Source organism: Panulirus ornatus, chromosome 42, assembly GCF_036320965.1.
Source record: "Panulirus ornatus isolate Po-2019 chromosome 42, ASM3632096v1, whole genome shotgun sequence".
In the NCBI taxonomy this organism is placed as follows: Eukaryota; Metazoa; Arthropoda; class Malacostraca; order Decapoda; family Palinuridae; genus Panulirus; species Panulirus ornatus.
In genome coordinates, this window is record NC_092265.1 from 5,886,885 (window position 1) to 5,909,460 (window position 22,576).

At 40.3% G+C, this 22,576-nt stretch overlaps 1 protein-coding gene across 7 annotated transcripts in view; it reads right to left on the reverse strand.

The window, feature by feature from the left end:
* Positions 1-2,239: 2,239 nt before the first annotated feature.
* The window catches only part of Git (ARF GTPase-activating protein GIT1), a 626,665-nt gene continuing 606,328 nt past the window's right edge, over positions 2,240-22,576 (reverse strand). For 5 of the 7 annotated variants that reach the window (XM_071686447.1, XM_071686445.1, XM_071686446.1 and 2 more), the window contains 2 exons: positions 22,415-22,518; positions 13,984-16,366 (listed from right to left, as the gene is read on the reverse strand). In XM_071686447.1, the coding sequence (XP_071542548.1) occupies positions 14,985-16,366; positions 22,415-22,518 (1,486 nt within the window). In that variant the 3' untranslated portion in view covers positions 13,984-14,984. Of the gene's footprint in view, positions 2,438-3,720; positions 3,886-13,983; positions 16,367-22,414; positions 22,519-22,576 lie in introns of those variants that run through there. The other 2 variants (XM_071686451.1, XM_071686450.1) reach the window with 2 other exon arrangements.

The following is a 22,576-nucleotide window of genomic DNA, read 5'->3' on the forward strand; positions in this document are numbered from 1 at the left end:
ATACATCCAAACCTGCTGCCTTGCCGGCTTTCATCTTCCGCAAAGCTTTCACTACCTCTTCTCTGTTTACCAAATCATTTTCCCTAACCCTCTCACTTTGCACCAAAACACCCTATATCTGCCACTCTATCATCAAAACACATTCAACAAACCTTCAAAATACTCACTCCATCTCCTTCTCACATCACCACTACTTGTTATCACCTCCCCATTTGCGCCCTTCACTGAAGTTCCCATTTGCTCCCTTGTCTTACCTCCTTCCAGAACATCTTTTTATTCTCCCTAAAATTTAATGATACTCTCTCACCCCAACTCTCATTTGCCCTTTTTTTCACCTCTTGCACCTTTCTCTTGACCTCCTGTCTCTTTCTTTTATACATCTCCCACAATTTTTTTTTGGCAGGGAATATATATAATATATATATATATTATATATATATATATCTATATATATATATATATTATATATATATATTATATAATATATATAATATATATATTTTTTTTTTTTTTTCTTTTTTATACTTTGTTGCTGTCTCCGCGTTTGCGAGGTAGCGCAAGGAAACAGACGAAAGAAATGGCCCCCCCCCCATACACACGTATATACATACGTCCACACACGCAAATATACACACCTACACAGCTTTCCATGGTTTACCCCAGACGCTTCACATGCTTGATTCAATCCACTGTCATCTCGTCAACCCGGGCGGTTATACCACATCGCTCCAATTCACTCTATTCCTTGCCCTCCTTTCACCCTCTGCATGTTCAGGCCCCGATCACACAAAATCTTTTTCACTCCATCTTTCCACCTCCAATTTGGTCTCCCTTTGGTCGCCTTCTACGACACACAAGAAATATGTGGGAAGTATTCTTTCTCCCCTATCCCCAAGGATAGGTTGTTTAATTTGTTTATGGATGGGGTTGTTAGGGAGGTGAATGCAAGAGTTTTGGAAATAGGGGCAAGTATGAAGTCTGTTGTGGATGAGAGCTTGGAAAGTGAGTCAGTTGTTGTTCGCTGATGATACAGCGCTGGTGGCTGATTCATGTAAGAAACTGCAGAAACTGGTGACTGAGTTCGGTAAAGTATGTGAAAGAAGAAAGTTAAGAGTTAAATGTGAATAAGAGCAAGGTTATTAGGTACAGTAGGGTCGAGGGTCAAGTCAATTGGGAGGTAGTTTGAATGGAGAAAAACTGGAGGAAGTAGAGTGTTTTAGATATCTGGGAGTGGATCTGCAGCAGATGGAACCATGGAAGCGGAAGTGAATCATAGGGTGGGGGAGGGGGTGAAAATCCTGGGAGCCTTAAAGAATATGTGGAAGTCGAGAACACTATCTCGGAGAGTAAAAATGGGTATGTTTGAAGGAATAGTGGTTCCAACAATGTTGTATGGTTGCGAAGCGTGGGCTATGGATAGAGTTGTGCGCAGGAGGGTGGATGTGCTGGAAATGAGATGTTTGAGGACATGTGGTGTGAGGTGGTTTGATCAAGTAAGTAATGTAAGGGTAAGAGAGATGTGCGGAAATAAAAAGAGCGTGGTTGAGAGAGCAGAAGAGGGTGTTTTGAAATGGTTTGGGCACATGGAAAGAATGAGTGAAGAAAGATTGACCAAGAGGATATATGTGTTGGAGGTGGAGGGAACGAGGAGAAGTGAGAGACCAAATTGGAGGTGGAAAGATGGAGTGAAAAAGATTTTGAGTAATCGGGGCCTTTACCGAACTCAGTCACCAGCTTCTGCAGTTTCTCACATGAATCAGCCACCAGTGCTGTATCATCAGCGAACAACAACTGACTCACTTCCCAAGCTCTCTCATCCACAACAGACTTCATACTTGTCCCTCTTTCCAAAACTCTTGCATTCACCTCCCTAACAACCCCATCCATAAACAAATTAAACAACCATGGAGACATCACACACCGCTGCCGCAAACCTACATTCACTGAGAACCGATCACTTTCCTCTCTTCCTACACGTACACATGCCTTACATCCTCGATAAAAACTTTTCACTCCTTCTAACAACTTCCCTCCCACACCATATATTCTTAATACCTTCCCTGGGGATAGGGGAGAAAGAATACTTCCCATGTATTCCCTGCGTGTTGTATATAGGTCTTCAGTTGTGCATGCCGAATCTATTTACTTTTTTTTCTTCAACTGCTGTGTATAATGAGCTAAATCCTGAACCTATTATCCACGACCAAGACCTAGAGACTATGGTTCAAAATACTCAAAAAAAAAAAAAAAAAAAATTCTACAGGAAGGAAAGTACCTGGGGATCCACATCTCCATTGTGAAGACTCTGTGAGATGGTAGATGGGTAAAATGGGGGAGGTGGTGTAGATGTATGAGACGATGGACCCAAGGTTCCACCTATGCCTCCACTGCTATACATGGATCGTAGGCTCATGTTCTCTTCTCGCAAGCTTTTCACCTGTGTAAAAACACAAAAAATCACCATAATACAGTTAAAAGCATAAAGAAGTACATTTCAGAAATAATTACACCTTGAAAATATAGAGCAAATATTACCTCAAACGTTAGAAAAGCTTGTAAGTCATGTGTTATCATGCAGTTTCAAAAGTAATCACTTGCAAATATGCCTTAAATACATTATATGCAAGTGATGATAAATAAATGAATTAATTTGGAATACACAAAGTTTAAATGCAAGATACAATAAAACTATGTAAGAAATAACTTTCAATTGCCAGAACACCCATGTAAACTTTTAATCTGCTTTTACAGCAATGACAAACTGCTAATGCAGGATTATGTGAAGAGAAAACCATGCAAAATTTTTGCATAACTTCTTCCTTGTGAGCAAAGGCCAAGCAGAGGGTGGAGGGAAATGGGTGCTGGCCTCTCTCCTTCTTACTCAAACCACTAAAATCACTTTTTAAGGCACTACTTCACATTTTCTAAGCTATTCTCCTTGACTTCCCTACCAATTACCATAATACAAATGGCAAGTGTTCCTGCTTATTACTTAGGTCATCTAATAATCTACACACTTTCCATGGGGTCACCATTTATCCACAACCTGTAGACCAACAGCTGGTTGATGGAAAATGAAAGGAAAATGTTTTCTAGTGCCCTTCTACTGATGGAAGAGACCTCCATACACTACTATCAATACAAAATGTCAACTGGAAATCTAAACAAGGGTGGTAAAGTTAATTCATCATATGAAAATGACCACTATCAGGTGTACAACGGCTGCTGACATGTATACATTTGTCAGATGATGATGACTAGCATTTATGGGTCAACCATATACTGTACATTCATCAGCATTTCCTTCTTCCTGGATGAGGAGGATGAAGCTCCATCTCTGTAATACTTATCTTTCCTATTCCCAATTTTCCATATTCTAAACATATTCAACCTGAATTTCTGTTAAAACATGTTATCATAAAATTATAAGGACAGTACATGATGATCAAAAAATAAAGAAAAAAATAAAAACCCCTAGTGTCTTCTATCATTTACAAAACAGACGAAGGGTTAATCATTTAGATGTACTCATTACATAAAACAAATTGCACCAAAATAAACTAAGAGGTCAGGTAAGATGCAAAATTCACATACTGGAACAAGCATCACACCACAAGCTTTATGAGCTCTCTGGAGCTGTGCTTGAAGACAGTACTGGGTCATCAAAAATTAAGATGAATCCTAATATATGAAGGGACAGTCTGATGCCTATTTACTCACAGCAGAACTAAGTTCATCTAGTTGTGAACGCATGTGAGCATTGTTATTCTGGAGCTCCTGTATCATAGCTTCACTGGACTCTAGTTTCTCCTTCATCTCTAAGTAGGTTTCAAAGCTCACTGCTGACTCCATTCCTATTACCAGTTCACTGTTTGCTTCACTGAACTGTAAACACAAATTATGATCAGTTATGTACTAATCTACTGAGTTCTTTGTTTAACATCATTAACCTATTAAACAAAATGGCAGCATATTATATACTGGGGGTCTACTATACACAAATTATAACAATAAATCATAAGCTGCTACAGTAGAGATAATTAGTGATAATTTTTCTATGTAAAAGGCTCAGGTCACAGAAAGAAGTCCTCATCAGGGGAGGCCATATATATATATATATATATATATATATATATATATATATATATATATATATATATATATATGGGGCCTGAACATTCAGGAGTGTGAAAGGCGTGCAAGGAATAGAGTGAATTGGATCAATGTGGTATACCGGGGTCGACGTGCTGTCAATGGAGTGAATCAGGGCATGTGAAGCGTCTGGGGTAAACCATGGAAAGTTGTGTGGGGCCTGGATGTAGAAAGGGAGCTGTGGTTTCGGGCATTATTGTATGACAGCTAGAGACTGAGCGTGAATGAATGGGGCCTTTGTTGTCTTTTCCTAGCGCTACCTCGCACACATGAGGGGGGAGGGGGATGTTATTCCATGTGTGGCGAGGTGGCGATGGGAATGAATAAAGGCAGACAGTGTGCATTGTGTGCATGTGTATATATATGTATGTGTCTGTGTGTGTATATATATGTGTACATTGAGATGTATTGGTATGTATATTTGCGTGTGTGGGCGTGTATGTATATACATGTATATGGGGGTGGGTTGGGCCATTTCTTTCGTCTGTTTCCTTGTGCTACCTTGCAAACGCGGGAGACAGCGACAAAGCAAAATAAATAAATAAAACTAATATATATATATATATATATATATATATATATATATATATATATATATATATATATATGTGTGTCGGAAAGCAAAAATGGGTATGTTTGAAGGAATAGTGGTTCCAACAATGTTGTATGGTTGCGAGGCGTGGACTATGGATAGAGTAGTGCGCAGGAGGATGGATGTGCTGGAAATGAGATGTTTGAGGACAATGTGTGGTGTGAGGTGGTTTGATCGAGTAAGTAACGTAAGGGTAAGAGAGATGTGTGGAAATAAAAAGAGCGTGGTTGAGAGAGCAGAAGAGGGTGTTTTGAAATGGTTTGGTCACATGGAGAGAATGAGTGAGGAAAGATTGACCAAGAGGATATATGTGTCGGAGGTGGAGGGAACGAGGAGAAGAGGGAGACCAAATTGGAGGTGGAAAGATGGAGTGAAAAAGATTTTGTGTGATCGGGACCTGAACATGCAGGAGGGTGAAAGGAGGGCAAGGAATAGAGTGAATTGGAGCGATGTGGTATACCGGGGTCAACGTGCTGTCAGTGGATTGAATCAAGGCATGTGAAGCGTCTGGGGTAAACCAAGGAAAGCTGTGTAGGTATGTATATTTGCGTGTGTGTGGACGTATGTATATACATGTGTATGGGGTGGGTTGGGCCATTTCTTTCGTCTGTCTCCTTGCGCTACCTCGCAAACGCGGGAGACAGCGACAAAGTATAATAAAAAATAAAAAAAATAATATATATATATATATATATATATATATATATATATATTTTTATCTTATTTATTATACTTTGTCGCTGTCTCCCGCGTTTGCGAGGTAGCGCAAGGAAACAGACGAAAGAAATGGCCCAACCCCCCCCATACACATGTATATACATACGTCCACACACGCAAATATACACACCTACACAGCTTTCCATGGTTTACCCCAGACGCTTCACATGCCTTGATTCAATCCACTGACAGCACGTCAGCCCCGGTATACCACATCGCTCCAATTCACTCTATTCCTTGCCCTTCTTTCACCCTCCTGCATGTTCAGGCCCCGATCACACAAAATCTTTTTCACTCCATCTTTCCACCTCCAATTTGGTCTTCCTCTTCTCCTCGTTCCCTCCACCTCCGACACATATATCCTCTTGGTCAATCTTTCCTCACTCATTCTCTCCATGTGCCCAAACCACTTCAAAACACCCTCTTCTGCTCTCTCAACCACGCTCTTTTTATTTCCACACATCTCTCTTACCCTTACGTTACTCACTCGATCAAACCACCTCACACCACACACTGTCCTCAAACATCTCATTTCCAGCACATCCATCCTCTTGCGCACTACTCTATCCATAGCCCACGCCTCGCAACCATACAACATTGTTGGAACCACTATTCCTTCAAACATACCCATTTTTGCTTTCCGAGATAATGTTCTCGACTTCCACACATTCTTCAAGGCCCCCAGAATTTTCGCCCCCTCCCCCACCCTATGATCCACTTCCGCTTCCATGGTTCCATCCGCTGCCAGATCCACTCCCAGATATCTAAAACACTTCACTTCCTCCAGTTTTTCTCCATTCAAACTCACCTCCCAATTGACTTGACCCTCAACCCTACTGTACCTAATAACCTTGCTCTTATTCACATTTACTCTTAACTTTCTTCTTCCACACACTTTACCAAACTCAGTCACCAGCTTCTGCAGTTTCTCACATGAATCAGCCACCAGTGCTGTATCATCAGCGAACAACAACTGACTCACTTCCCAAGCTCTCTCATCCCCAACAGAATTCATACTTGCCCCTCTTTCCAAAACTCTTGCATTTACCTCCCTAACAACCCCATCCATAAACAAATTAAACAACCATGGAGACATCACACACCCCTGCCGCAAACCTACATTCACTGAGAACCAATCACTTTCCTCTCTTCCTACACGTACACATGCCTTACATCCTCGATAAAAACTTTTCACTGCTTCTAACAACTTTCCTCCCACACCATATATTCTTAATACCTTCCACAGAGCATCTCTATCAACTCTATCATATGCCTTCTCCAGATCCATAAATGCTACATACAAATCCATTTGCTTTTCTAAGTATTTCTCACATACATTCTTCAAAGCAAACACCTGATCCACACATCCTCTACCACTTCTGAAACCACACTGCTCTTCCCCAATCTGATGCTCTGTACATGCCTTCACCCTCTCAATCAATACCCTCCCATATAATTTACCAGGAATACTCAACAAACTTATACCTCTGTAATTTGAGCACTCACTCTTATCCCCTTTGCCTTTGTACAATGGCACTATGCACGCATTCCGCCAATCCTCAGGCACCTCACCATGAGTCATACATACATTAAATAACCTTACCAACCAGTCAACAATACAGTCACCCCCTTTTTTAATAAATTCCACTGCAATACCATCCAAACCTGCTGCCTTGCCGGCTTTCATCTTCCGCAAAGCTTTCACTACCTCTTCTCTGTTTACCAAATCATTTTCCCTAACCCTCTCACTTTGCACCAAAACACCCTATATCTGCCACTCTATCATCAAACACATTCAACAAACCTTCAAAATACTCACTCCATCTCCTTCTCACATCACCACTACTTGTTATCACCTCCCCATTTGCGCCCTTCACTGAAGTTCCCATTTGCTCCCTTGTCTTTACCTCCTTCCAGAACATCTTTTTATTCTCCCTAAAATTTAATGATACTCTCTCACCCCAACTCTCATTTGCCCTTTTTTTCACCTCTTGCACCTTTCTCTTGACCTCCTGTCTCTTTCTTTTATACATCTCCCACAATTTTTTTTTGCAGGGAATATATATATATATATATATATATATATATATATATATATATATATATATATATATATATATATATATATTTTTTTTTTTTTTTCTTTTTTATACTTTGTTGCTGTCTCCCGCGTTTGCGAGGTAGCGCAAGGAAACAGACGAAAGAAATGGCCCCCCCCCATACACACGTATATACATACGTCCACACACGCAAATATACATACCTACACAGCTTTCCATGGTTTACCCCAGACGCTTCACATGCCTTGATTCAATCCACTGACAGCACGTCAACCCCGGTATACCACATCGCTCCAATTCACTCTATTCCTTGCCCTCCTTTCACCCTCCTGCATGTTCAGGCCCCGATCACACAAAATCTTTTTCACTCCATCTTTCCACCTCCAATTTGGTCTCCCTTTGGTCGCCTTCTACGACACACAAGAAATATGTGGGAAGTATTCTTTCTCCCCTATCCCCAAGGATAGGTTGTTTAATTTGTTTATGGATGGGGTTGTTAGGGAGGTGAATGCAAGAGTTTTGGAAATAGGGGCAAGTATGAAGTCTGTTGTGGATGAGAGCTTGGAAAGTGAGTCAGTTGTTGTTAGCTGATGATACAGCACTAGTGGCTGATTCAAGTGAGAAACTGCAGAAGCTGGTGACTGAGTTTGGTAAAGTGTGTGAAAGAAGAAAGTTAAGAGTAAATGTGAATAAGAGCAAGGTTATTAGGTACAGTAGGGTCGAGGGTCAAGTCAATTGGGAGGTAAGTTTGAATGGAGAAAAACTGGAGGAAGTAGAGTGTTTTAGATATCTGGGAGTGGATCTGGCAGCAGATGGAACCATGGAAGCGGAAGTGAATCATAGGGTGGGGGAGGGGGTGAAAATCCTGGGAGCCTTAAAGAATATGTGGAAGTCGAGAACACTATCTCGGAGAGTAAAAATGGGTATGTTTGAAGGAATAGTGTTTCCAACAATGTTGTATGGTTGCGAGGCGTGGGCTATGGATAGAGTTGTGCGCAGGAGGGTGGATGTGCTGGAAATGAGGTGTTTGAGGACAATATGTGGTGTGAGGTGGTTTGATCGAGTAAGTAATGTAAGGGTAAGAGAGATGAGTGGAAATAAAAAGAGCGTGGTTGAGAGAGCAGAAGAGGGTGTTTTGAAATGGTTTGGGCACATGGAGAGAATGAGTGAGGAAAGATTGACAGAGAGGATATATGTGTCGAAAGGTTGAGGGAACGAGGAGAAGTGGGAGACCAAATTGGAGGAGGAAAGATGAAGTGAAAAAGATTTTGAGTGATCGGGGCCTGAACATGCAGGAGGGTGAAAGGCGGTCAAGGAATAGAGTGAATTGGATCGATGTGGTATACCGGGGTCGACGTGCTGTCAATGGATTGAATCAGGGCATGTGAAGCGTCTGGGGTAAACCAGGGAAAGTTCTGTGGGGCCTGGATGTAGAAAGGGAGCTGTGGTTTCGGGCATTATTGCATGACAGCTAGAGACTGAGTGTGAATGAACGGGGCCTTTGTTGTCTTTTCCTAGCGCTACCTCGCACACATGAGGGGGGAGGGGGATGTTATTCCATGTGTAGCGAGGTGGCGATGGGAAAGAATAAAGGCAGATAGTGTGAATTGTGTGCATGTGTATATATGTGTGTGTCTGTGTGTGTATATATATATGTGTACATTGAGATGTATGGGTATGTATATTTGCGTGTGTGGACGTGTATGTATATACATGTGTATGGGGGTCGGTTGGGCCATTTCTTTCGTCTGTTTCCTTGCGCTACCTCGCAGACACGGGAGACAGCGACAAAGCAAAATCATATAATAATAATAATAATAATATATGTCTGTGTATGTTTAAGTGTGTATGAGTCAATATGTTGATATGCATATGTATGTGTATGTGCGTGTATGGGCGTTTATGTACATACATGTGTATATGAGTGGATGGGCCATTCTTCGTCTTGTTTCCTGGTGCTACCTCACTGATGCAGGAAACAGCAATTAAGTATAATAAAAAAAAAAATGAGAATGAAATATATACATAAAGGCAGGATGCAAGAACTGTGAAAAAAGTTGGCAGGTAGCCAACCACCAGGGAGGTATACTACTAGGACTACCCATTTGGGATTTGGGTAGTAACAGCAGTGTTGTGAGCCAGGACTTTACTGGTTGTCAAATCTTACTCCCCTGTCCCAGGTAGCTGTCTTTTCCTTCTGCCTTACCCACATGTAGACTACTGGCATTCTGTTTACAAAACATACAATCTTTCCTTGTCACACAAAGCACTTGACAACGCTTAACTCGAACAACTCAATCTTTGTCACCCATTACGGAGAACTTCACTGAATCCAATTCCTCAACTGTTTTCAAAAGACCTCACCAGACAGCAATTAGAACCTCCCTAGTTTATTACTGCACAGCACACATTCAACTGTTACTACTATTTCAATCTATCACATTTGCAACATTATACTTGCGCTTACATATCCAGCTTGAATCGACCATCTTTTTAAACCACCCATCTTTTATCAAAATTTCCACATGTTCCCGGCAAACGCAAATGTACTATCTAAAATGCCTGATCTAAAACCCATCACTTCAGTCCACTCAAAATCCACAACCCCTTAACTCTATCTCCAAAACATCAAAAATAGAAGTTTTGAAGGGGCAGATTCCACTGACCCATGAAAGATATCATCAATCTCCTGGGGTATAAATCATACACTGAGGTATATTTTGGGTCCACCCTCTGACCACGTAATGATCCCCACTCAGTGATAGTGTCGTCATCCCCATGTCACAGGCTTAGAAAGTCTTTCATAATTCAAATGTTACATTTCTCTCTAAAGGGAGTTTGTCCTGTAAGCCATCCAATTATATCAATGTGGTAGACAGAGATAACAGAAAAATTCTATTAGAAAGGCCAAGTAGAGCAAGATTATTACCTCAAGTCACCTTAGCACATTAGGGTCTTTTCGTCCTTATGGTGGCAATTCCTTAGCTACAGTACACCAAGCCTTTAAACATAGAAGGCATCACTAAAGGGCAAATTATAGAAAAAAAAAAAAAGGATCTCACCAATAAACTTCAAGAGGTGACTCAGAAATACCATCACTGGAGACCATCTTCCTTAACTTATGATCTCTGTTACATGGACAATACGGCTTCATAAAAATGACTTTCTTGGTACAAGGCAGAATTGTTTTAAAACTGCACTAAACAATGTTCTCATCAGAATTTTTAATCAGTTTGATTCATCTCATTTTTGTTGCTTACAGGGAGCAGCTTTATGGTCTACACATTGCACTGTAACTTGCTACTCTTCCCTTAGCACCAACTGATATCAAGAAGGGAGTTTCATGATGGAACACTAATGCACTAAAATGACAGAGAAAAACTTCTTTGACTGAGCAAAAATTTGGTCATAAGGAACTCCTGTAAAATTACTAGCCCTCAGAATCCATAAAAGGGCTAGAAACAAACTCTAAAACAAAGGCTTCCAAACTTAAATATAACCAACTCCTCACGGAATAACAGAGATTCAAGTCTAACTGATATGGTTTGGGGAAAAAAGTCACCCACTCTGGGCACTAAGTTATTAAATCCTACAATCCAACTAATTGGGAAAAAGGTCTCCATGGGAAATAACAGGGAAAGACATACAACTAGATAACAGTTCATCATCAGGACAAAGTGTAATCATCCCACATCAAATCTCAAAAAAACATTGGCAAACAAACATAGCATTGGCCTTATGACAAGGGGGGCATCAAAAGATTCAGCTGCAATGAAGGGGCCCTTTACATGTCTCTCTTCCAATATGAAAGCCTCTGTTCCTATAATCATACTGTTATAGAATCAATTTACTCAATATTTTTAAACCCACACTTTCTTCATGCTGACATACAAGGACTTTTGTTGCTTCTAACAAAAGTTCAGATTTTGAGACCTGTGGAATGGCAGCCCATTCATCCCAGGCAATCATCTGAACCAACAAGGATGTAGAAAGCAGTGTCCAATTCACATGAACTTGGCAAACCTTTTTTCTGCAAGATACCAAAAAAGTAATGTGAAGATCCTGAAAGAGAGAAACTAACCAATGAACAGCATTGCCATCCCCTTTCTCGAAAAACTCAACTACAATCCCATCCACTCCCATTGCTTTTTCCAACTTCATCCTATGCAAGAGTTCCTCTTTTTTTATCAGACTATTAGGCATGCCTCTCACTCTGCAAATCACCATGTCCCAAACACAACTAATCTGCCATCCTATCATCTACAAGATTCAACAGAGCTTCAAAATAATCACTGCATCTCTCTTCCATCTCTACTTTTCTTATTTCCACATCTCCATCTGCTCCTCTCACTGATGCTCCCGTTTGTTCCCTTCTTGTCCTCACACTTTTCACCTCCAAGAACATTTTCTATTTCTCCCTTAAGTTCATCAATAATCTCTCATATGTGCTCTCTTTCACCTCCTGTGCCTTCCTCTTGACCTCCTGCTCCTTTGTGCAGGTCCCACTCACATTCCTTTCCTGCAGATACCATCTATCCATCTCTCTCCTCTCCTTCATTGACAATCGAACTTCCTCATACCACGGCTCGCTATCCTTTCTCATATGTTCACATTCCACTTTCATGCCTCAAACTTCATTTGCAATTGAAAGCACTGCTTCCCTACATACCTACTCACCTTGTCTTCTTCACTCTCACCTTATGCCACTTTTCACTTTTGTTATCTACACACAGGCCTCTTTTCAAGCTCAATTACATCTACTGCTTCCTTCACTCCCATGAAGGTATGTTAATATGTATTCAGAAGAAATCACTAGCTCTGAGTACTATTTTGGTAGCAATGTTTACTGTAGCATGGTCAATTCATTTATCTTATTTTTGCCTACTATTGTGTGTTCAAGAAGCCAATGTCTGGAAAAAGGCCTGCTGGTGTTAGTGTTGGTAATGGTGGCATGTAGTCAAGGATAAGCAACAGTTTGGATGCGAAAATGCAGGTGTTTGGTCATAGATTGTAGTCATGTTATTCTGATCTAACCAAGTGCACTGGTGGCTACCTTTTCTTTGATTTTCATCTTTAAAAATGAGTCATTATCCTTGGTACACCGAGGAATATGTGGAGAGAGAGAGAGACTGCCATCTTGGAGGGTGAAGAACGGCATGATAGAAGGTAAAGTAGTCCCAACAGTGTTATATGGATGTGAGGCATGGGCTATAAATCAAAAGGTACAGAAGAGAGTGAATGTGTTGAAAATTGAATGAATGAAGACAATATGTGGTGTCAGGAGGGTTGATTGAGTTACACATGATAGGGTAAGAAAGTGGTGCAGCAATATGAAAAGTATGGTTATGAGAGCTGAAAAGGGGTGTGCTGGTTTGATTGGACATATGGAATGAATGAATGAAGAGAAGTAGACAAAATGGATACATGAGTCAGAAGTGGAAGGGAGAAGGAAAAGAGGGAGACTGAACTAGAGATGGAAGGATGGAGTGGAGAAGGTTTTGAGTGCTCAGGACCTGAACATGCAGAACACTGCAAGGTATGCATGGGATAAAGTAATTTGGAGCAATGTGGTATCCAGGAGCAACATGCTGTTAAAAGGACAGAAGTAGGGGACATGAAAGGACTGGAGGAAACCAGAGAAAGGTCTGTAAAGCCTGACTGTGGATAAGTGGCTTTAGTTTTGGTGTCAAACATGATACCTAGAGATATCTAGAGAATGGATGTGAAAATTTTTTTCTTCTGTTCCTGGGACTACCTCACTAACATGTAAATGGCAAAATGCTTGAAAAAAATTATCTATAAATTGACTCAAAACATTTATTATGCATGCACAATCATCATTACAGAATCCTTATGAAGCCCTTATAGCTGAGCAACAGTTCTGTTGGTGTGCATCTCCAAGTTATAATTGCCCTGTTTGGCATTTTTTTTGGTAAAGCTCTTTGACCAGGAACACATCCCCAATGCTAATAGAGGTCTGACTACGGTAAGAAGTAATCATTAGAAAGATGCCTTTAAAGATGATATGACCTTGTAGGAAGAAGCAAGGCAGATGATAAGTTAGTTAGGAAGATCTCTGGTACTGTCTCTCACCAGACAAATAAACTTACATCGAAGACAGAAATTCATAAGTACCAAAAATATTGTGTGGATACATTTGTTCATATTTACACAAGAAATATGCTGAAGATATGTCTGAATGAACTGAGAGAATTCATGAACTTGAATCACTCCATGAAAATGAAGTCAGAGTTTAACATACTGGATAGCTGGATAATGAGGAAAGGATCTTCTCATACATTCTATCACACTTGGATTTTACTATATAACAAAAGCTTGAAGAATTATATTGTTACAAAAAATTTCCATCCTTGAGGTGCAATTTAAAATGATAAAACAGTAATGTAAAACATTCATCAAATTCTCTTTAGTTTTGATAAACTACCTCCTGTAGATACTTACATGCTCATCCAATTGATGCTGTCGTCTCTGCTCTTCTAAAATCTGTTTTTGTTGTGCCAGCTTCTGCATTTGTTCCACATATGAGTAATCATCTTCTGAAGCCACAGAGTCGTACAAGGGTTCCCCGTCATCTGTCATTTCACCCTTGTTGTTGTTGTTGGCAGTTATGGTATTGTTGAAGGAAAGAGAGGGTGGGCCTGAAGGGGTGTCTGAGACAGCAGTGGTAATGAGACCTGTACTAGCTGTGCTTGACAAAGAATCTGTGACAGCAGTTGCAGTTAGCCCTGTGCTAGAAGATGTGCCTGAGGAGTCTGTGACAGAAGTGATGAGACTTGCATTAGATGAAATGGAAGTTACAGAATTTAGCATTTGTCGTGTATGATGAGGGTCCTTGTTTACTAACACAGTGGATGAGTTAGCAATGGATGTCATTGATGTTGGGGGAGTTAATAACCTTGCATTCAAGCTCATGTTGTTGTTGTTGTGGAGGTTTACTTTGGGAGAGTTAGGCAGTGTCAACGTCACGTCACCGAAGTCTAGAAAGAGAAGGAGAGAAAAGAAATTGGTTAATGCCATATTGTCTGTTTACAACATGCTGAAAAAATTTTAACTCTATATTCTGACTATAGACAAATGAAGAATAACAAAACAAAGCAGGTCTCTAAATCCCCAAAACACCACCACCTGAAACATCACAGTGATTAAAGCAGAGTGAATTGAGAGAAAAAAGGTTAAATCTCCATTAGCATATGACAAGGCTTTACTAAAGATAAAAGTCTTTGTGAATCATGTTTTCATTTGAGGTGAGTCAAAGCCTATCAGCATATCCTAGAGCCAGATTAATCATACCATGCAGTAACTTTACTATAATATGGTGTTAATATAGCATCATACCAATTGATCAACAAGAGGTTAGTTGTTCAGGATTAGTTACAAACTACAATTATATTTCATACTGTACATCATCTTTTATTGCTCACTATTCAATTCACAATTTGGAATCACTGTAGCTTGCAATCTTCTTTTGATGGTTTTCTTTTATATGTTATCATTTTATTTTCATCTATATTGGATATGTAACCTTTAGGGAGATTTTCAACATTTCCCCATATGGATGCATGCTGAATATTCGCTGCTACATTGCGTGCGCATGTTATGCATGGCTCAAGAATAGGGTTATTACAAGGCTCAGCAGGCCAGTTATCCAAAACGTTAGGAGGAGGAGACCTTGCCATCCGACCAGGAAACGGATTCTTAAATGAAGCCTGGCGACTCAAAGTAGAAGTTTTCCGTGTCATTGGTTTAGGATGAGGAGTGGGAGGTTTTGGAGGTTTCCCTGAAGGGCTCTTTCTCTCATGTGATGTTCTTCTTTGTAACTGAGGATACTTCGACCCCTGTGATGAGGTTTCTGGGAATCTTCCAAACTTATGGTTATCGACATTTAATGGAGAATTACCTAAACTCTGATTAAAGTGGTCAGGCTTCACATAACTTCTTGTTAATTGGTTTCTGCGGGGTAGTTCAGGAGTGCTTGGTTGGGAACGGGAAAATACTTTAGTAAGACTATGTCTGTGCTGGGCAGCGTACTTTAGAGGCATGGTAAGAGTCCGTACCAGTAAAGATCGTGCTCCCCCTGCTCCTGGTTTGGATACTGAAGGAGTAGGTGGGGGAAGAGCCAAAGAATTCCTCAGTTTTTCATGAATGTCATCTTCCTGGCTATGTCTAGGGCTAAGCAACTTTTCTTTTATTGATTTTGTAAGCTGGGCTGCAAACTGGCTGGTGGATGAATCATAAACTTCATCATAATCAGCAAACTGGTCACCTTCATCAGATAAATCACTATTGCTACTAAAGCCACTCGAATATTTTCTTCCAAGGGGTTTTGCTAATTCAAATTTAGTAGTATCCTGCTTATTCTCATGCTGATTTGCTGAATAATTCCCATGATGAGAAACTGGAGGCCAATGACTTCTGAGTAACTCTCCAATACAACCCTCAGTCTGCTGATCATCATTATCACTTGTGTCAACATCAGCTTCCCCATCATCAACACCCCCCCCATCAATGGAGTCTTGTTCAAAAGTGCCACCAGTTACATCCTCAAGGGATCCAGTTACTTCATCATAAGAACGGTACAGTGGGTTATTCTGTGTTAGTAATGAAGCCCCATAGCCAACACAGTTATTAGATGAGACAGAGGAGTAAGAGTTACTAAAATGGAGCGGAGACAGAACAGACACACCCGAGAGTAAAGTATCTGAGGAAACTGATAAAGCAGAAGGCAATGAAAGATCTTCATGACTGGGTGACAAGTGTGTAGGAGAGGGACAGGTGAGGAAGGGGTCCTGTGCCCTGTCAGCCTTCTGGACAGCTGTGGTTACTGCTAGCGGGAAAAAAGAGCACAAAATGAGGAAGGCTTCACAGGAGATTCTCAAAATATACAATAATACTTGGACTATAAGCATAAAATAAAAAAAGCAAACTAACTGATAACATCAAAGCAATTTCAGTTCATCTCCTCAACAATAAAAAATGCAATTATAAATGAGCTTCACAAATTTTCTGGACAAAACTCTACAAAAAGTGTAACACTGATATAATAAAGATCACAATTAGGTGCTACTATGACAGGTAATTCAGACATATACTTATATATCATATCTATGTTACTCTATTTATTGATATCTTTTTTTTTTCATACATATTTGCCATTTCCCACATTAGCGAGGTAGCATTAAGAACAAAGGACTAAGCCTTTGGGGGTTGATATCTATCTATATAAATATATATATTTCATTTATTCTTTATTATACTTTGTCGCTGTCTCCCATGTTAGCAAGGTAGTGGAAGGAAATAGACAAAAGAATGGCCCAACCCACCCACATACACATGTATATACATACAAATTCCACACATGCACATATACATACCTATACATTTCAACATACACATATACATATATACATATACAGACATATACATATATACACAGGTACATAATTCATACTGTCTGCCTTTATTCATTCCCGTCACCACCCTGCCACACATGAGTTGACACCTCCCTCCCCCCACACGTGCGTGAGAAAGCACTAGGAAAAGACAACAAAGGCCACATTCATTCACACTCAGTCTCTAGCTGTCATGTATAATGCATCGAAACCACAGCTCCCTTTCCACATCAATACCCCACAGAACTTTCCCTGGTTTACCCCAGATGCTTCACATGCCCTGGTTCAATCCACTGACAGCACATCGACCCCGGTATACCACATTGTTCCAATTCACTCTATTCCTTGCACGCCTTTCATCCTCCTGCATGTTCAGGCCCCAATCGCTCAAAATCTTTTTCACTCCATCCTTCCACCTCCAATTTGGTCTCTCACTTCTCGTTCCTTCCACCTCTGACACATATATCCTCTTTGTCAATCTTTCCTAACTCATTCTCTCCATGTGACCAAACCATTTCAATACACCCTCTTCTGCTCTCTCAACCACACTCTTTTTATTACCACAAAGCTCTTACCCTTTCATTACTTACTCGATCAAACCACCTCACACCACACATTGTTCTCAAACATCTCATCTCCAACACATCCACCCTCCTCCGCACAACCCTATCTATAGCCCACATCTCACAACCATATAACATTGTTGGAACCACTAAACCTTCAAACATATCCATTTTTGCTTTCCAAGATAATGTTCTCGCCTTCCACACATTCTTCAATGCTCCCAGAACCTTCGCCCCCTCCACCACCCTGTGACTCACTTCTGCTTCCATGGTTCCATCCACTGCCAAATCCACTCTCAGGTATCTAAAACACTTCACTTCCTCCAGTTTCTCTCCATTCAAACTTACCTACCAATTGACTTATCCCTCAACCCTACTGTACCTAATAACCTTGCTCTTATTCACATTTACTCTCAGCTTTCTTCTTTCACACACTTTACCAATCTCAGTCACCAGCTTCAGCAGTTTCTCACCCGAATCAGTCAACTGACTCACTTCCCAAGCCCTCTCATCCACAACAAACTGCATACTTGCCCCTTTCTCCAAAACTCTTGCATTCATCTCCCTAACTACACAATCCATAAACAAATTAAACAACCACAGAGATATCACGCAACCCTGCCGCAAACCGATATTCTCTGGGAAACAAATCACTTTCCTCTCTTCCTACTCGTACACATACCTTACATCCTCAATAAAAACTTTTCACTGCTTCTAGCAACCTGCCTCCCATAACATATACTCTTAATACCTTCAACAGAGCATCTCTATCAACTCTATCATATGCCTTCTCCAGATCCATAAATGCTACATACAAATCCATTTGTTTTTCTATGCATTTCTCACATACATTCTTCACAGTAAACACCTGATTCACACATCCTCTACCACTTCTGAAACCACACTGCTCTTCCCCAATCTGATGCTTTGTACATGCCTTGACCCTCTCAATCAATACCCTCCCATATAATTTCCCAGGAATCCTCAACAAACTTATACCTCTGTAATATACACTCAACTTTATCCCCTTTGCCCTTGTACAATGGCATTATGCATGCATTCTGCCAATCCTCAGGCACTTCACCATGAGCCATACATACACTGAATATCCCCACCAACCAGTCAACAACACAGTCACCCCCTTTTTTAATAAATTCCACTGCAATACCATCCAAACCCACCACCTTGCTGGCCTTCATCTTCTGCAAAGCTTTCACTACCTCTTCTCTGTCTACCAAACCATTCTCTCTAACCCTCTCACTTTGCACACCACCTCGACCAAAACACCCTATATCTGCTACTCCATCTCCAGCTCACATCACCACTACCTGTCATTACCTCCCCATTAACACCCTTCACCGATGTTCCCATTTGGTCTCTTGTCTTACGCACTTTATTTCCTTCCTTCCAAAACATCTTTTTATTCTCCCTAAAATTTTACGATACTCTCTCACCCCAACTCTCATTTGCCCTCTTTTTCACCACTTGCACCTTTCCCTTGACCTCCTGCCTCTTTCTTTAATACATCTCCAAGTCATTTGCACTATTTCCCTGCAAAACTCATCCAAATGCCACTCTCTTCTCTTTCACTAATAATCTTACTTCTTCATCCCACCACTCACTACCCATTCTAATCTGCCTACCTCCCACGCTTCTCATGCCACAAGCATCTTTTGCGCAAGCCATCACTGTTTCCCTAAATACATCCCATTCCTCCTCCACTCCCCTAATGTCCTTCACTCTCACCTTTTTCCATTCTGCACTCAGTCTCTCCTGGTACTTCCTCACACAAGTCTCCTTCCCAAGCTCACTTACTCTCACCACTCTCTTCACCCCAACATTCTCTCTTCTTTTCTGAAAACCTCTACAAATCTTCACCTTCGCCTCTACAAGATGATGATCAGACATCCCTCAAGTTGCAACTCTCAGCACATTAACATCCAAAAGTCTCGCTTTCACATGCCTATCAATTAACACGTAATCCAATAACCCTCTCTGACCATCTCTCCTACTTACATACGTATCCTTATGTATTTTTCTCTTATTAAACCAGGTATCAAATCTACAAGCTCTTCACCATTTCCATTCAAAACACTGAACACCCCATGTACACCAATTATTCCCTCAACTGCCACATTACTCACCTTTGCCTTCAAATCACCCATCCCTATAACCCGGTCTTGTGCATCAAAACTGATAACACACTCACTCACCTGCTCCCAAAACACTTGCCTCTCATGATCTTTCTTCTTATGCCCAAGTGCATCAAACACAGCATATCTCAATCTCCTTCTAAACCTAGTTACATCCCTACACCCAACCCTAAGCCTTCAAGCTGAAATCCTAGCTTGCCTCTTTCTTCTGTTTCTGGCATGCAATACTACAAGGAATGGGAGAATTATAGTCCCCTTCCACCTGTCCCTGTTAAGTCACCTCTTACAATATGAAAAAGATGTTAGTATTTTTCTCTTTCTCCCTTCTCCTATCACTGTTACTATTTCTTGTCACTGTCATCATTTGTTTATCTATTATCTACTACTTAGGAATACCAGTATTTGGTATGAAAAAAAGTATACATATATAAATGTGGGTGAGCAGGGTTTGGGGTCACTAGGATTACTGGATTATGTGCCAACTGATAGCTTGCAAAGGAAAGATTAAAGATTGTTGAACATGAATGTGCTGTGATGGGCAACATGTGGTATGTCACATTATGTCTCAATAGAGATGACAGAAAGTCTGTGGTGGTCTTAGAACAGGAGGAAGAGTGTGAAAGAAGTGGTGAGCAGAGAGAGCTTAAATATGGTGATTTATACCTGGTCAGGTCTTAAGGGGCCTTCTAATAAAAAAAAAATGGCGGAATGTCCAGACACAGGAGTGAATATATGGTTCAATGCAGCTCAGTCTTTCTTTTAAATATCCTAGAATGATTTGTTTGGGTGTAATAACTAAAATATGATAAACATAACATATCCAAATTACTGTGTTAGGGACAATTTAAGTGAAAACACCAGCTTTTGGGAAGTCCACAAAAAGGTTGGCTAAAACTGTGCTTATCTGGATGACTATGCCAAACTTTTGTTTACAGAATCTGTCACTGATCTACAATAATCACACTGAATGTGTATTCATATGCAGTCAAAAAATAACTGTAGGGCAGGGGAAATTTTATGTTTTCAGTAAAATCCTCTCTTTAAGCAGTTTAATTGCCTTTTCTTTGGGGATACTCGTGAGCAGACTGGTCATGTCCTAGCCAGCCACTTTCTTGTTTCTCAAGGTCTTCTTCCTGAGTCTGCTCAGCAGGTCTCCTAAGAGCTTGAGGTGTGCCATGCCGATGATATCCCAGCAGCTTAGACAGATGTTTGGCCAGCACTCATGCCAGCATTCTGGAGCACTCTTTACATTATAAGTTATGTATCTCAGAGAGATGTTGTTTTCATGGAATTCCAGCAGTCCGTACATGTTAGCTGGTCATAGGTTGTTTGGCAACAACTCAGCAGTTTTCACCCAAGTTCAGTCCTTCAAAAATTTGTCTTGTCTTCAGTATAAAGTTCTTTGTTTTGTCTTCCACGTCTGCTATTGGCAACTGGTTCTCAGTATGATTAATTTCATGCAGGTCACTCATTTTCTAGTCATAATTATCTAAATCAATTTCCACTAAACCCCTGCCTTCATCTGCTACAGCTTTTGGAGTGTCTGGATATACCTCTTTGGAATTGTAGGTTCATTAAGGGAATGGATTATGAAGTCTTATAAAATCTTGCATCAATATAATTGTACTTGTAATTGCACATAAAGAGATCAATGTTTTGGCTCTTTTTCTGAGGTCAGTGGTGAACTTTCATTTCACTGTTGATGAGCACAAAACTAGATGGGTTCATAACTGATGTTCTTCCACTTAAAGGAGATACACAATCTCCTGATTCCTTCTGTTGTTCATTAAACCATGAAATGCTGGTTATTATTTCTCAACAGTCACTCCCTGAAGGTGGTCACATAACTGTGAGCCTATCCTCCTCACTTCTTTGAATGCTCCTCTGGCTTGATTTGATAAGAGTTATGAACCTAAGGGGGATGTTTTCAGAGGTAGAGAAAAACAACTGAAAATTGAAGTAAAAGTTTTAGAGCTGACCTAAGGGAAACCTCTTCTTTAACACAGCCATGGAGGAAATTCTACCCATGGCATAGGTTATAAGCTTTCTGCTATGCTCCACCTTCTGCTACCCCTCTCCCTCAAAACTGACCTCACCTGACCTAACCTTACACTGGTCATCCACTCCCCTCCTTCCCTCTCTCACCTGCTGCATCAGGATATACAAACTTGTGTTCTGGTAAGGTCTGTAAGTTACCTGACAATGCTAATGAGAGCAAAATGACACCATCTTTAATAAAGGGCTCATCCTCAACAAAGGTGTTTTTCACAATACTGTTGACAAACTTCATCCATGTTTATATAAATTAATATGTTGATACCACATGCATAAACTTTGAATATAATGAACATGTAAAAAGCACTTTTATCAGAGTTTGGAAGTCCCAATTTCACTTTAAAATACATAGCATGGATTAGTGTGTGTGAGTATTGTCTATCAGCTGTATGAACCTAACCAGCATCATGTATATATGATAAACAACAAAAAGTAAAAAATAAAAAACAAAATGATAAACAAAATGACAAATGGTGTAACCCTCCTCCCCTTCTGCATCTGCATGTGTAAAATAATAATTCCCTTTAATAACACTTGTCTATTGATGAATCTACTTTTTCTGTACATTTTCAGCTGTAGTTATCTCTAAAGACTGATCATCATCATCATCACTATAAATATAAACATAGACACAAACACATACAAAAGACCCTGAAAACAGCTTCACCAACAGGTGACCCTGAATCATAGAATCTGCTTTTCATTAGCCTACCTTTATCTTTGGGAGTTCCACAAGGAGATGACATTCCTGTCTGCCGTCTCTTAGCATCCGACAAGACATCAATGATTAAAGTGGCAAACTCTCTTGCATTAAACCTGTGAATTAAATATCTTTCATGTGACAATATATCTTTAGTATTACAAGACAAAAATG